At 50.2% G+C, this 16,338-nt stretch overlaps 1 protein-coding gene across 2 annotated transcripts; it reads right to left on the bottom strand.

The window, feature by feature from the left end:
* Positions 1 to 2,330: 2,330 nt before the first annotated feature.
* On the bottom strand, positions 2,331 to 15,187 carry CIB3 (calcium and integrin binding family member 3). 2 transcript variants are annotated; one of them, XM_003275940.2, is made up of 6 exons: positions 15,093 to 15,187; positions 14,830 to 14,864; positions 11,589 to 11,700; positions 10,106 to 10,253; positions 6,253 to 6,448; positions 2,331 to 2,449 (listed from the first exon to the last, which is right to left on the bottom strand). In XM_003275940.2, exons 1-6 carry the CDS (start codon positions 15,141 to 15,143, stop codon positions 2,428 to 2,430), a joined length of 564 nt encoding a protein of 187 aa, XP_003275988.1. In that variant the 5' UTR covers positions 15,144 to 15,187; the 3' UTR covers positions 2,331 to 2,427. The 2 variants fall into 2 exon arrangements, with proteins under 2 accessions (XP_003275988.1, XP_012364989.1); XM_012509535.2 differs by lacking the exons at positions 11,589 to 11,700; positions 14,830 to 14,864.
* Between the last annotated feature and the right edge of the window lie 1,151 nt (positions 15,188 to 16,338).

The raw sequence follows: 16,338 nt of genomic DNA, 5'->3' as shown, positions 1-16,338 counted from the left end.
ATCATCAGTGTTGGTTTCAGGAGAAGCACATGAGCGTCTTTCCTTTAAAAAGGGAAGAGGCAGCCGGGCGCGGTGGCTCACGCCTGTAATCCCAGCACTTTGGGAGGTGGAGGCAGGTGGATCACGAGGTCAGGAGATCGAGACCATCCTGGTTAACACAGTGAAACCCCATCTCTACTAAAAATATAAAAAATTAGCCAGGTGTGGTGGCGGGCACCTGTAGTCCCAGCTACTCAGGAGGCTGAGGCAGGAGAATGGCGTGAACCCGGGAGGCGGAGCTTGCAGTGAGCCAAGATCACACCACTGCACTCCAGCCTGGGTGACAGAGCGAAGACTCTGTCTCAAAAAAAAAAAAAAGGGAAGAGGCAGCCATGTGTGGCGGCTCATGCCTGTAATCCCAGCACTTTAGGAGGCTGAGGTGGGAGGATTGCTTAAGCCCAGGATTTCAACACCAGCCTGGGCAACATGGCAAGGCCTCTATCTACAAAAATTCAAAAAATTAGCCAGGTGTAGTGGCACACGCCTGTAGTCCAGCTATTTGGGAGGCTGAGACGGGAGGATCATCTGAGCCCAGGAGTTCAAGGCTGCATTGAGTCACGATCACCCCACTTCAGCCTGAGCAACAGAGAGAGACCTTGTCTCAAAAAAGAAAAAAAAAAAAGCTGGCCAGACGCAATGGCTCACACCTCTAATCCCAGCATTTTGGGAAGCCAAGGCAGGTGGATCACCTGAGGTCAGGAGTTCAAAACCAGCCTGGCCAACATGGTGAAACCCCATCTCTACTAAAAACTACAAAAATTAGCCAGGCATGGTGGCGCGCACCTGTAATCCCAGCTACTCAGGAGGCTGAGGCAGGAGAATCGCTTGAACCTGAGAGGCAGAGGTTGCAGTGAGCCAAGACCAAGCCACTGCACTCCAGCCTGGGTGACAGAGCAAGACTCCAGCCTGGGTGACAGAGCAAGACTCCATCTCAAAAAAAAAAAAAAAAAAAAAAAAAAAAAAAAGGCTGGGGATGGAGGAGGCATGACAGGGCCATGATGGTGGAGGGCTCTGGAGGGAATCCTAGCTTGTGGGGCTGTGTGACCCTTGGCAAGTCTAGACATCTCTGGGCCTACTTTCTTACCTGGAAAATGAGAAGAGCAGTCCCTCTTCAGGATGAACCAGCAGAATGCATGTAAAACCTGGGACTTTGGTGCACAGTAGGTGTTTTTCTTTCTTTTCTTTTTTTTTTTTTTTTTGAGATGGAGGAGTTTTGGTCTGTTGCCCAGGCTGGAGTGCAGTGGTTCAATCTGGGTTCACTGCAACCTCTGCCTCCTGGTTCAGTCGATTCTCCTGTCTCAGCCTCCTGAGTAGCTGGGACTACAGGCGTGCACCACCACATCCAGTTACTTTTTGTATTTTTGGTAGAGACAGGGTTTCGCCACGTTGCCAAGGCTGGTCTCAAATTCTTGGGCTCAGACAATCTGCCCGCCTCGGCCTCCCAAATGCTGGGGTTACAGGCTTGAGCCACCGTGCCCAGCCCAGTAGCTGCTTAATTTACTAGCGGGTTAAGATGGGAGTGAGCTCTCTAGACATGACATACTGTACAATGGAGGTGTCTGGGAAGGTCCCTAGGGGTTGGTATTGGTTGCAGGAGTGACTACTCCTTGGACTGACTTGAGCATAGATGGGGGCCCTGGGGCAACCCCAGGTGGAGGCGGTGTGGGGTTCCCCAAATGTACAAGGTTCAGACATCTGGGATCTGGTATGAGGTGCACCTGGGTTCAAGCTCGCCCCTGCAAATGACTTGTGGGGTGGCCTTAGGCAAGTCACTCTGCTCCCTCCAAATGAGGGCATTATCCTCGGCCAACTCTGCAGGGATGTCATAGGGGGTCAATGTCACATTTAGGGGGCAGATGCATCATAAACTGTAAAGTGCAACAGCCACCTCAGTGAATGACATTCCCACCCCTCCTCTTGGCAGCTCTAATGAATCAGCCCGGGAGTAAAAGTTTCAGTCCCTTTGATGACTCAGGGTTTGAGGGATAAAAAGAAACTTGAGTAGTCAAGGGTGAGGTTTGGCCTTCAGGGTGGGAAGCCTGGGGTAGGACAGCATGGGCCCGATCTCCCCACCACCTCATCTCCGCCACAGACACCCACAACAAGGCATTTCCAGCCTTCACAGTGAAGATGATCTAGGAGTCACTCCCTCCTTGTACAAACAGAGAGATCGTGGCCCAGAGAGGGTGTGGCCACACTCAGGGTCACACAGCAAAGTCAAAGATAAGATTCTACGCCGCCTCCCTCCCATCTTCCAGTTTTAAGGTGGAAAAATGTGTCCTCCAAACAGGTGTGACTCAGTGACTTGTGTTTATTCTCAGAAACCAGAGTCCACAGCAGGTGAGGGGTCACCCCGCCCTCCTATAGCCCAGCTCCTCTGTGGTGCCATCAGATTCGGATGTGGAAGGTGCTGTGTGCAGAGAGAAAATGAGTCAAGGACTTCAAGGAGTGGACAACCCCTTTTCCTCCCCCCCCCAACATGCTCACGGCAAGTCCCTGGGACAGGCAGGAAGGATGCCACGTGGACCCCTCAAACAACCCTAGGCGGGGGGACCCCCACAGGGGTTGAGAGCACATGCCTTTAATTTTTTAATTCTTTTTTTTTTTTTTTTGAGACAGGGTCTCGCTCTGTCACCCAGGCTGGAGTGCAGTGATGTGATCTCGGCTCACTGCAACCTCTGCCCCCTGGGTTCAAGTGATTCTCATGCCTCCGCCTCCCGAGTAGCTAGGATTACAGGTGCACGCCACCATGCCCAGTTAATTTTTCTATTTTCAGTAGAAACGGGGTTTCACCATGTTGGCCAGGCTGGTCTTGAACTCCTGATCTCAAGTGATCAGCCCACCTCGGCCTCCCAAAGTGTTGAGATTACAGGTGTGAGCCACTGTGCCCAGTCTTTTTTTGGGGGGAAGTGGGGGAGACAGAGTCTTGTTGTGTTGCCCAGGCTGGAGTACAGTGGTGTGATCTCGGCTCACCACAACCTCCACCTACCAGGGTTCAAGTGATTCTTCAGCCTCAGCCTCCCAAGTAGCTGGGATTATAGGCGCCCGCCACCACGCCTGGCTAATTTTTGTATTTTTAGTAGAGACGGGGTTTCGCCATGTTGGCCAGGCTGGCCTCGAACTCCTGACCTCAGGTGATCCGCCCACTTTGGCCTCCCAAAGTGCTGGAATTACATGAGTCACCATGCCCGGCCTTTTTTTATTTTTTGAGACAGGATCTCACTCTGTCACCCAGCCTGGAGTGCAGTGCCTCAATCACAGCTCACTGCAGCCTCGACCTCCTTGGGATCAGGTGGTCCTCCCGTCTCAGCCTCCCGAGTAGTTGGGACCACAGGCGTGCACCACCATTCACAGCTAATTTTTGTTGTTGTTGTTTGTTTGTTTGTTTGTAGAGATGGGGTTTCACCATGTTGTCCAGGCTGGTCTTGACCTCCTGTGCTCAAGCAATCCACCCACCTTAGCCTCCCAAAGTGCTAGGATTACAGGCATGAGCCACCACACCCTGCCATATGATATAAAGTTTCAAATAGCTAGAAGGAGGATACTGAATGTTCTCAACACAAATAAATGATACATGTTTGAGATGACGGATATGCTAATGACCCTGATCTGTTCATCATACATTATATGTATTGAAACCATTATGTGGCCTGATGCGGTGACTCACCCCTGTAATCTCAGGACTTTGAGAGGCCAAAGCAGGAGGATCAGTTGAGGCCAGGAGTTTGAGAACAGCCTGGGCAACAAAGCAAGACCTTGTCTCTACAAAAAAAAAAAAAAAAAAAAAGTTTTTAATTAGCTAGGCGTGGTGGTGTGTGCCTGTACTCCCAGCTACTCAGGAGGCTGAGGTGGGAGAATTGCTCTTGAGCCCAAGAGGTAGAGGCTGCAGTGAGCTATGATTGTGCCACGGCACTCCAGCCTGGGCAACAGAGTGAGACCCTGTCTCAACATTTTCAGCACTGTCTCGGCTTATAGATAAAAACAAAAACAGGCCGGGCATGATGGCTCACGCCTGTAATCCCAACACTTTGGGAGGCCGAGGTGGACAGATCACCTGAGGTCAGAAGTTTAAGACCAGCCTGGCCAACATGGTGAAACCTCATCTCTACTAAAAAATACAAAAATTAACCGGGCTTGGTGGCGGGCGCCTGTAATTCCAGATACTTGGGAGGCTGAGGTAGGGAGAAGTGCTTGAACCTGGGAGGTGGAGGTTGCTGTGAGCCGAGATCGTGCCACTGCACTCCATCCTGTGTGACAGAGCGAGACTCCGTCTCGAAAAAATAAAACACATAAATTAATTAATAAAATAAAATAAACAAAATTAGCCAGGCACAGCGGCACGTACCTGTAGTCCCAGCTACCTGGTTTATTTTATTTATTTATTTATTTATTTATTTATTTATTTATTTATTTGAGACAGAGTCTCGCTCAAGCTGGAGTACAGTGGCGCAATCGTGGCTCACTGTGACCTCCACCTCCCGGGTTCGGGTTCAAGTTATTCTCCTGCCTCAGCCTCCCGAGTAGCTGGGACTAGGGGTGTGCCCCACCATGCCCAGACTAATTTTTGTATTTTTAGTAGAGACTACTGCCTCAGCTTCTTAAAATGCTGGGATTACAGGTGTGAGCCACTGCGCTCGGCCCTGTAGTCCCAGCTACTTGGGAAGCTGAGGTGGGAGATCTCTTGAGCCTAGGAGTTGGAGGCTGCAGTGAGCCGATTGCACCATGCACTGCAGTCTGGGTCACTGAGTGAGACCCTGTCTCAAAACAAACAAACGGGCTGGGCGTGGTGGCTCACGCGTGTACTCCCAGCAGTCTGGGAGGCCAGAGCAGGTGGATCACTTGAGGTCAGGAGTTCAAGACCAGCCTGGCCAACGTGACAAAACCCTGTCTCTACTAAAAATACAAAAATTAGCTGGGCGTGGTGGCACGTGCCTGTAATCCCAGCTGAGGCAGGAGAATCACTTGAACCCAGGAGGCGGAGGTTGCAGTGAGCTGAGATTGCACCACTGCACTCCAGCCTGGGCAACAGAGCAAGACTCCGTCTCAAAACAAACAAACAAACAAACAAAAAGAAACATCACTGTGTACCCCATGAATATGTACAATCATTATTTGTCAATTCAAAAAATAAAAAATAGAGTGAAATTTAAAAATTATAAAATAATAATAGCAACGGCAATTTATTAAACCCTATTGTGTGCCAGGAGCTGTGCTGAATTTTCTCCATATATTAATTCGGGGTTCAGCAAACCTTTTTCTGTAAATGGCCAAATAGTTGATGTTTTCAACTTTATACCATGACGCAACTCTGCTGTTGAAGCACACAAGCAGCCAGAGACAAAATGTACACAAATGGGTGTGGCTGTGTGCCGATAAAACTTTACTGCTGGACACAGAAATGTGAATTTCGTATCACTGTCACGTGTCATGGAATAATCTTCTTTTTTTTAATTAAAAAAAATTTTTAATGTATTTATTTATTTTTGAGACAGAAGCTCACTCTGTGACCCAGGCTGGAGTGCATGGCACAATCTGAGCTCACTGAGGCCTTGACCTCCTGGGCTCAAGCAATCCTCCCGCCTCAGCCTCCCAAGTAGCTGGGACTACAGGCATGCACCACCATACCTGGCTATTTATTTATTTATTTATTTGTAGATATGGACTCTCCTTATGTTCCCCAGGTTGGTCTCAAGCTCCTGGGCTCAAGAGATCCTCCCCACTTAGCCTCCCAAAGTGCTGGGATTAAAGGCATGAACCACCTCACCTGGTTGGAATATTATTATTCTTTGATTGTTTTTCGATCTTTTGAAAATATAAAAGCCATTCTTAGCTCACAGCAGGTACAAAACCAGGCTTTGGGTCAGATTGGCCTATTGGCCATATTTTGCCCTGCAGTGGGGGCTGATTTTCCCCAAAGGCTGCCAAGTACAGTTGCACAGTCTGTTCACTGCAAACTGTTCAGGCAATAAGGGCTGAAGTCTAGCCACATTCTGCTTGCTGAAAGAGGTGTATCCACTCGCAAGAGGTGCCCAAGGGGTCCCTAATTATCCCCATTTTACAGATGCAGGGACTGAGACTGGGGAAATTGAGAAAGTTCCCCAGGGTCACGAGAGAATGAACAGAGGAATTTTCAGAAACAGAGTCTGTGAACTGTCTCCGTAAAAGCCCCTTCAGATGTGCAAATGGACTGTGGGCGGTGGTGGAGAGCATCACCTGAGGAAGTCTGGTGCCCGGAGGATCATGTTCTGGAAGTCTTCCAGGGACAGCCGCCCATCATGGTCTCCATCAGCCTCATCCAGCACCTTCTCACATACCAGGCTCATCTCCTCGGCGCTCAGCTCCCCCCGAGTCAGTTTGGTCACCGTCTGCTCCAGGTCCCAAGCACAGATGTAGTTGTCGTTGTTAAAATCTGCAGAGCGGGATGGATGGGGAGTGACAGCAGGTGGCAGGTGGGCTGGGCCGGCTGTGGGCACATACTGTGCCCATGTTACAAGAAGGGGAAACTAAGGTTGGGCACGGTGGTTCATGCCTGTAATCCCAACACTTTGGGAGGCTGAGGAGGGTGGAACACCTGAGGTCAGGAGTTCGAGACCAGCTTGGCCAACATGGTGAAACCCCGTCTCTACTAAAAATACAAATATATCTAGGTGTGGTAGCATGCACCTGTAATCCCAGCTACTCAGGAGGCTGAGGCAGGAGAATCACTTGAGCCCGGGAGGTGGAGGTTGCAGTGAGCCAAGATCTCACCACTGCACTCCAGCCTGGGCAGCAAGAGTGAAACTCCATCTCAAAAAAAAAGGAACTGAGGCCCTGGGAGGGCACCCAAGACCCTGTTGTAAAATCTGGAACTTGCCTTAAAATTGGGCAGGGATCTGCTGGGAGTTCATTCATTCATTCAACAAGTATTTATGCAATGAATTTTTCATTCGTTCTTTTTTTTTTTCTTTGAGACGGAGTCTCACTCTGTTGCCCAGGCTGGAGTGCAGTGGCACGATCTCGGTTCACTGCAACCTCCACCTCCCGGTTCAAGCGATTCTCCTGCCTCAGCCTCCCAAGTAGCTGGGATTACAGGTGCCCGCCACCACGCCCGGCTAATTTTTGTATTTTTAGTAGAGATGAGATTCCCCATGTTGGCCAGGCTAGTCTCAAATTCCTGACCTCAGGTGATCCACCCGCCTCGGTCTCCCAAAGTGCTAGGATTACAAGTGGGAGCCACCACACCCAGCCTCATTCATTCATTTTTACAAGTGTTGAGTGCCTGCTGTGTGCTAGGCACTGTAATAACTTTTTTATTCACTCATACAAGTATTTATTGAGCACCTACTATGTGTCAGGCATCACAGTAACTGATTTTCATTCACTCACTCACTCAACAAGTATTTATTGAGTGCAATTTTCATTCATTCACTCCCTTAACAAGTATTTACTGAGTGCCTACTGTGTCCTGGCACTGTGATAATAATTTTTCATTTACTAATTCAAAAAATAGTTATGGGACCGGCACAGTGGCTCATGCCTGTAATCCCAGCACTTTGGGAGGCCGAGATGGGTGAATCACCTAAGGTCAGGAGTTCCAGGCCAGCCTGGCCAACATGGTGAAGCCCCATCTCTACTAAAAGTACAAAATTAGCAGGGCGTGGTGCAGGTGCCTGTAATCCCAGCTACTAGGCAGGCTGAGGCAGGAGAATCGCTTGAACCCAGGAGGTAGAGGTTGCAGTGATCTGAGATCGCACCATTGCACTCCAGCCTGGGCGACAAGAGCAAGACTCTGTCTCAGTAAAAACTAAATAAATAGATAAAAATAGTTGGCCGGGCGCGGTGGCTCACGCTTGTAATCCCAGCACTTTGGGAGGCCGAGGCGGGCGGATCAGGAGGTCAGGAGATCAAGACTACGGTGAAACCCCGTCTCTACTAAAAATACAAAAAAAAAATTAACCGGGCGTGGCGGCGGGCGCCTGTAGTCCCAGCTACTCAGAGAGGCTGAGGCAGGAGAATGGCGTGAACCTGGGAGGCAGAGCTTGCAGTGAGTCGAGATTGCACCACTGCACTCCAGCCTTGGCGACAGAGCGAGACTCCGTCTCAAAAAAATAAATAAATAAAAAATGAAAATAATTATTGAGTGCCTACTATGTGCCAAACACTGTGATAGTTCTTTCATTCATTTATTCAAGTATTTATTGAACACCTACTATGTTATCGAGCACCATAATTGTTTTTCATTCATTCACTCACTCAACAAGTACTTATTGAGTGCCTACTGTGTACTGGGCACTGTGATAACTATTTTTCATCTACTCACTCAAAAAGTACTTTTTAAGTGCTTACTGTGCACCAGGCACTGTAATAACTTTTTCATTTATTCATTCATTCATCCATTCAGCAAGTATTTATTGAGCACCTACTACATGTTGGGCACCATACTCTTTTATTCACTCACTCAACAAGTATTTATTGTCTACTGTGTGCCAGGCACTCTGATAACTTTTTCATTCATTCATTCATGCAACAAGTATTTACTGAGCACCTACTATGTGTTGGGCACCATGATAACTATTTTTCATGTACTCAAAAAGTATTATTTCCTAGTCTCAGTCCCTGCATCACACAAAAAGTATTATGGTGGCAGGGCACGGTGGCTTGTGCCTGTAATCCTGCCACTTTGGGAAGCCGAGGTGGGTGGATCACTTGAGGTCAGGAGTTCAAGACCAGCCTGGCCAACATGGTGAAACCCCATCTCTACTAAAAATACAAAAATTTGGCTGGGCGCAGTGGCTCATGCCTGTAATCCCAGCACTTTGGGAGGCCGAGAGGCAGGTGGATCACCTGAGGTCAGGAGTTCGAGACCAATCTGGCCTAAAAATACAAAAATTTGGCTGGGCGCAGTGGCTCATGCCTGTAATCCCAGCACTTTGGGAGGCCGAGAGGCAGGTGGATCACCTGAGGTCAGGAGTTCGAGACCAATCTGGCCAACATGGTGAAACCCCGTCTCTACTAAAAATACAAAAAATTAGGCGTGGTGGCAGGCACCTGTAATCAATCCCAGCTACTCAGGAGGCTGAGGCAAGAGAATCGCTTGAACCCGGAAGACGGAGGTTGCAGTGAGCTGAGATTGCATCACTGCACTCCAGTCTGGGGGACAGAGCAAGACTTTGTCTCAAAAACAACAAAAGAAACAAAAAAACAAGTATTTACTGAGTGCACACAAGATGCCAGGCACTAAGATAACTGTTTTCTTTCATTCAGTCATTCAACAAGTATTTACTGAGCCAGGCTCAGATGACAGGTGGTGAGCAAAATAGATACTGTCGGTACCTTTGAGTCTTCTCAGGGACAAAGTCAATAAGAAGTGAACTGGTCAAGGAACAAGAAATTAAGCAGCATTGCCTGGTTCTAGAAGAGAAATAGGATGGTGGGATGGGGGATGAATGGGGAGAGGCCTACTTTCGACCTAGACTTCAAGGGTAAGAAGGAGCCAGGGGAGCTGGGCACGGTGGCTCACATCTGTAATCCCAGCACTTTGGGAGGCCGAGGCAGGCGGATCACCTGAGGTCAAGGGTTCGAGACCAGCCTGGCCAACATGGCAAAACCCCGTTTCTACTAAAAATACAAAAATTAGCCAGGCGTGATGGCACGTGCCTGTAATCCCAGCTACTCAGAAGGCTGAGGCAGGAGAATCACTTGAACCTGGGAGGCGGAGATTGCAGTGAGCCAAGATTGAGCCACTGCACTCTAGCCTGGGCAAAAAGAGCAAAACTCCATCTCAAAAAAATAAAAACTAAAAATAAATAAATAAATAAGGAGCAAGGCGAAAGGTGTTCTAGGCAGAGGGTTCAGCAGAGGCAAAGGCCCAGAGGCCAAAGACTGTGTTTGAGGAACAGCAAGGCCCATGTGGCTGGAATAGAGTTAGCAAATAAATGAGGTGGGGAGGCATTGGAGTGGGGTGGAGGACAGGGCCACACAGGGCCTCAAAACCCCTGGGGAGATATTTGTGATGTGGGTGCCACCCACCCAGTTCCCACTCCCCACCCCATCCCCATGCTCCCCAACCCCAGGGCCATGCACGCACCATAAATTTTAAAAGCATAGTAAGCCTTGAGGTCGCGGGGAGCCATTTCACTCATCACGGAAAACATGTCCAAAAAGTTGTCCAGGGTCATGTGGCCATCCCCATCCTCAGAGAAGACCTGGGCGATCCTCTGGCGGAAGGGGTTGTCCTGGGGACAGAAAGGAAGCTGGGAGGCCATCCTCTGCCCCCCAAGGTCTCTGGGGGTCCATGTGGTCTCACTATCAACACCCACTTTCTGGGAACCTCCAAGTACCCTCCATCAAGACCCACTCCCTCCCATGGTCCCTGGACAGGACTTTGGACAACTCCACCCTCCACCCCTGTGATCTGAGCAACCTTGCCCTAACTTCCACCTCTTGGAGCAGCCATGTGACCCAGGCAAGGCCAATCAGAGAGTTCCATTCACCTGGCAACAGTGATTGGCTCTGTGATGGGCATGTGACTCAAGCTAGCCAATCAGAGGCTGACCTGGGACATTTTTCTGAAAAATCGGGAGGGAGGGGACCTGATTACTGCTGCTTGCAAAGCTCACAGAAGCTAAAGCTGAGTGGCTGAGAGGTCCCTTCACAGCCTCAAGAAGTGAGGCTGCCTTAGACTGAAACCTCTTCCTGGGAGGAGCCGAGAGATGGGGGGAGATTCCTGAGAACATCATCAGAGGCCCTGGTTCCAGCTGTACCTGACACTGTCCCTGCCTCTAGATTTTTTTGTTGTTGTTCAGGGGCAATCCATTTTGATCCAATCCATTCTGTCCCTCTCAAATAAGGTTTTTGTCACTTGCAATAAAATCAACCCTACTCACAGTCAGTTACTCAACCCCCAAGTTCCCCTTGGAGGCACAAACCATGTGTCAAACATCCTGCTGATAAAACCTGCATTTAGCAGCTCCTGTTACAAGAAGAACTAACGTTCTCTGAGTACTTGATACACAACACACCCTGTACTGAATTTGTTACCTGTGTTATCTTGTTTCATCCTCCCAATTCTGGGTGTTTTTTGTTTGTTTGTTTGTTTGTTTTTTGAGACAGAGTCTCACTCTGTCACCCAGGTTGGAGTACTGTGGCTAGATCTCTGCTCACTGCAACCTCCACCTCCTGAGTTTAAGTTCTCCTGCCTCAGTCTCCCTAGTAGCTGGGATTACAGGTGTGCACTACCACGCCCAGCTAATTTTTGTATTTTTAGTAGAGACGGAGTTTCACCACGTTGGCCAGGCTGGTCTTGAACCCCTGACCCCAGGTGATCCACCCGTCTCGGCCTCCCAAAGTGCTGGGATTACAGGCTTGAGCCACCACACCGGCCAACTCTGGGTTTTAACCCTGTCTCTGTCACATTGTAGCTGTGTGACCATGAACAAGTGTCTTAACCTCTCTGAGCCTCAGTTTTCTTATCTTTAAAATGGGGATAACTGCAGCACCGACTTCAGAGGAATGCAACGAGAGACATCTCTACTATTTTTTCCCCTGTTTGTCCCATGGCCTGGGCATACCTTCAGCTCGGGCATGCTGCCAATAAGCTCGTAGGGCACCTTCACATCGGGGCAGGTGGTATAGTCAAGGGGCACGAGCTGCGGGGCCAGGTCCTGGTAGCGATAGAAGAGCCTGATGTGGGGAGGAAAAAGCTGAGAAAGGCTGGGAGCAGGGAGCAGGCAAGAGGCTTGTCCCTTCTTCGTTTTTTGAGACTGTTGCCCAGGCTGGAGTGCAGTGGCGCAATTTCGGCTCACTGTAACCTCTGCCTCCTGGGTTCAAGCAATTCTCCTGCCTCAGCCTCCCAAGTAGCTGGGATTACAGGTGCACCCTGCCACGCCCGGCTAATTCTTTTGTATTTTTAGTAGAGATGGGGTTTTACCATGTTGGTCAGGCTGGTCTCAAACTCCTGACCTCAGGTGATCCAGCTGCCTCGGCCTCCCAAAGTGCTGGGACTACAGGCGTGAGCCACCGCACCCGGCCAAGTCCCTTCTCTTTCACATTCACAGATGCTCACTGCACACCGAGGGATACTGGGTCCCCAAGAACCCTCAGCCCTGGGCCTGGACCTGAAGCATACAGAGCCCGATACAGGCACCCCTACCTCCCTGGGGGCAGGGCCAAGGTGCAGAGAGAGCCACAGGACAAAGGGAGACTGGACTGGGGAAAGCAAGCTAGGGAGGAGAAGAGGGTTCCTGGAAGAGGGGACATTGGTGCTGGGCTTTGAAGCATGAGTAGGAGCTTATAAGGCAGATGCAGTTGGGAGAAGGGAGGGTGCTCATGGCCAGATCACAGCAAGCATTCAGAGAATCCTATATGATCCACACATCTCTGGATATTGTCATGTTATCAGCAAGACCCTGCCTCCAAAGATACTTCACTTTCATACCTTCCCTTCCTCTCCTCATAATGGGAGGAAGGGGCCGGGTGCAGTGGCTCACGCCTGTAATCTCAGCACTTTGGGAGGCTGGGGTGGGTGGATCACCAGAGGTCAGGAGTTGGAGACCAGCCTGGCCAACATGGTGAAACTGCATCTCTACTAAAAATACAAAAAATTAGCTGGGCATGGCGGCAGGTGCCTGTAATCCCTACTACTCGGGAGGCTGAGGCAGGAGAATCACTTGAACCTGGGAGTTGGAGGTTGCAGTGAGCCGAGATCGTGCCACTGCACTCCAGCCTGGGCAACAAGAATGAGACTCTGTCTCAAAAAAAAAAAAAAAAAAAAAAGAAAGAAAGAAAAAAAAAGGAAGGTTTCCTCCATGGGGCAGAGCAGAGACAAACAGCTAATATTCACATCTTTTCTAAAGGGCAGACAAAAGACATTTTGCAAATAACTGAATACCACACACACTATCTAGATTGTAAGACCAGTTCTCCACTCAGATGCCCTCACCTGGTGACACCATACCTTCATTAGGGCTGAGCAGCAGCCTTGCAGAGACCATCCTTGGTGGGTCTGAGGTCCCCAAGCTGCTAGGGACTGTCTCTGAGAGAGACATGAGTCCCTAGGTCATATGATGACTAGGAACTCAATGAAGGTAGGGTGGGGAGACCTAGAACTTTCATCCTGACCACTCAGTTCCCTGTCGGGGTCCCCTCAGGGAATACCCTGGGTTTAGGTTTCTGTGTGGCTCTGAGCATGTTCCTCTCCTCTCCCTCTCTGTGCCCTGGTTATTCTATCTGATAAGCAAGAAGCTTGGGACAGACGAAATGTCAGACTTCAACCACCTTGGGGCTCTGTGCATCTACCCTTCAGCCCGGGGTCAGCCCCGCCCTGCCTGAGCCTCAGTTTCCCCATCAGTAATTTGATCGTGATGGCCAAGGTGACCCTGCAAGCTGTCCTCACCCAGACAATGGGGCTCACTAGTAAAAGGTGTGGCCATCAATAATGGATGTCCTTTTACTACACAATTGGGGCCTTGGCCCCGATCACGCTGCAGCCGAACCCTGGCCAGCTTGGGTTTCACAGCTCCAAGTTCATGGGTCGGGGCCCCTGGACAATGGCCCCACAGGCAGAGTGATGATGTGGGATACTCATCTGTGTCCATCGTGCTGGGTCACGCCAGGGACCTACAGCAGCCTTGGGCCACCTCCTCACACCCTCACCTTAATGCCAAGCCCACAACGCAGAGTGGGCTCTGGACTTTGCACCTGGGCTCCCAGCCTCAAGTCCCAGTCTCAGGAGAATCTTTATCTTTCATTTTGCTTTTTTGAGACAGAGTCTTGCTCTGTCACCCAGGCTGGAGCGCAGTGGCGTGATCTCGGCTCACTGCAACCTCCACCTCCCAGGTTCAAGCGATTCTCCTGCCTCAGCCTCCTGAGTAGCTGGGATTACAGGCACCCACCACCTCGCCCAGCTGATTTTTGTATTATTAGCAGAGACGGGGTTTCACCGTGTTGACCAGGCTGATCTTAAACTCCTGACCTCAGGTGATCCACCCACCTTGTCCTCCCAAAGTGCTGGGATTGCAGGCATGAGCCACCACGCCCAGCCTCAGGAGAATCTTTCTAACGTGCTGATGGTCTCTCCCCTGCTCGTGCATGTTCCACGGCTCCCTGCCACCCTTGGGAGAAAGCCCAAGCTCATCAGCCTAGAGACTGGGACAATGTGACAAGATGTGACTTCTCAACTTTTCCATCTCTGCCTCTGTCCACTGACCACACCTGCCCCCCTTCCCCATTTGAGTACCAACAAATTGGAAATACCAGTTGGGCACAGTGGCTCACACCTGTAATCCCAGCACTTTGGGTGGCTGAGGCAGGCGGATCGCTTGAGCCCAAGGGTTTAAGACCAGCCTGGGCAACATAGTGAGACCCCCTTCTCTACAAAAAAATACAAAAATGAGGTGCGCGTGGTGGCTCGCACCAGCGGTCCTAGCTAGTCGAGAGGCTGAGGTGGGAGGATCACCTGACCTTGGGAGATCGAGGCTGCAATGAGCCGTGATTGCACCACTGCACTCCAGCCTAGGCAACAGAGAGAGACCCTGTCTCAAAAAAAAAAGAAAAGAAGGAAGAGAGGAAGGGAGGGAGGGAGGGAGAGAGGGAGAGAGAGAGAGAGAGAGAGAAAGATATATATATATGTATATATATATATAGAGAGAGAGAGAGAAAGGAAATAAAGAAAAAGAAAGAAAGAAAGAGAAAGAAAGACCACTTACACACACACACACACACACACACACACACACCAAATTGCAAATATCCTCCAGCAATGAATAGAAGGTCATTTTTCCAGGTCTTCTCTCCCTTCCTCCCTGGACTGACCTCATGATCTCCTTCCTTGTGAAAAACGTGCAGTCCTGCGGAGAGAGGTGTTGTCTTAACAGGAACCCTGCCTCTGGGGCCTCCTCCCACGGCCTCCTCCCTCTACCCCACACTCACACAGATGGCCTGACGCTGCCACACACAGAGCTGAACCAGGAACCCAGGCGGACGGTACATCCGGATGAAGGGATTCTGTTCCCATTTCCCAGACCACGGAACCAAAGTTGTCAAACCCACTGAGGACCCATCCTGTCCCCCTCTACCTGATATGCTTCCAGCTGCTCATGTGTGAAGACTGTCTGCTTGTTGCCCATGGCGTGAACCAGAGCCCAGACTCGGGGATGCACCCCGAAGGCTCCCAGCTTCCTCGGGGCCACACGGGTTGCCAGGCTGTTGTGTACCAATGTCTGGGCAAATTTCCCTGCCCTGGCTGTCACCCGCCCACCTACGCCGTCACCCCCCGCTTGGTGAGACTCAAATTACAGCCAGGCTCTCTGGACAACAGCCTGAATGTGTCCACGGGTAAGGATAAGGGCTGTGGGATGTCACAGAGAAGACCTCAGTGGGGAGGCCACATCTGCCACCACCAGGTGAGGCTGGGGTTATGGGGCACACTCAAGAGACAGGCAGGGTATACGGAAAGGCTATGGGCACACTCCAGCTCAAATCCCAGCTCTCTGCCCACTAGCTGTGTGGCCCTGGGCAAGTCACCTGACTTCTCTGAACCTCATTCATGAGATGAAAATTACATTATACCTACCTCATAGGGTCATTCTCAGGATCTGAGATTTTAAAAAAAAAAAAAAAAAAAAAAGGTTTTGGCTGGGCAAGGTGGCTCATATCTGTAATCCCAGCACTTTGGGAGGTCGAGGCAGGCAGATCACCTGAGGTCAGGAATTCAAGACCAGCCTGGCCAACACAGCAAAACCCCGTCTCTACTAAAAATACAAAAATTAGCCTGGCGTTGTGGCGCATGCCTGTAATCTCAGCTACTCCGAAGGCTGAGGTAGGAGAGTTGCTTGAACCCAGGAGGCGGAGGTTTCAGTGAGCCAAGATCGCACCATTGCACTCCAGCCTGGGCAACAGAGTAAGACGCCATCTCCAAAAAAAAGGTTTTGGCTGGGCGAGGTGGCTCATACCTGTAATCCCAGCACTTTTGGAGGACAAAGCATGAGGTTCGCTTAGGCCAGGAGTTCAAGATCAGCTTGGGCAGCATGGCAAGACCCTGTCTCTACTAAAAATACAAAAATTAGCTGGACATGGTGGTGCATGCCTGTGGTCCCAGCTACTCAGGAGGCTGAGGTGGGAGGATTGCTTGAGCCCAGGAGTTTGAGGCTGCAGTGAGCCATGATTGCATCACTGCACTGGGAACATAATGGTGAACAAGCTAGATGAAGTTCTGGGGTGTGCATTGACATTATTATTTTATTACATCTTATTTTTTTGAAACAGAGTCTCACTCTGTTGCCCAGGTTGGAGTGCAGTGACTTGATCTTAGCTCACTGCAAT

This window comes from Nomascus leucogenys, chromosome 10, assembly GCF_006542625.1.
Source record: "Nomascus leucogenys isolate Asia chromosome 10, Asia_NLE_v1, whole genome shotgun sequence".
In the NCBI taxonomy this organism is placed as follows: domain Eukaryota; kingdom Metazoa; phylum Chordata; class Mammalia; order Primates; family Hylobatidae; genus Nomascus; species Nomascus leucogenys.
The sequence above is the reverse complement of the archived record's forward strand: the minus strand, read 5'-3'. Positions and strand labels throughout refer to the sequence as shown.

What these genes read in the sequence shown, in the direction of transcription:
- CIB3 (XM_003275940.2), bottom strand. Translation starts at nt 15,143, where the DNA reads ATGGGCAACAAGCAGACAGTCTTCACACATGAGCAGCTGGAAGCATAT. An exon ending in ACAAGGAAGGAGATCATGAG is followed by an intron (nt 11,701 to 14,829) that starts GTCAGTCCAGGG and finishes TCCCCACATCAG; the next exon opens with GCTCTTCTATCGCTACCAGG. An exon ending in GCAGCATGCCCGAGCTGAAG is followed by an intron (nt 10,254 to 11,588) that starts GTATGCCCAGGC and finishes TTCTGTCCCCAG; the next exon opens with GACAACCCCTTCCGCCAGAG.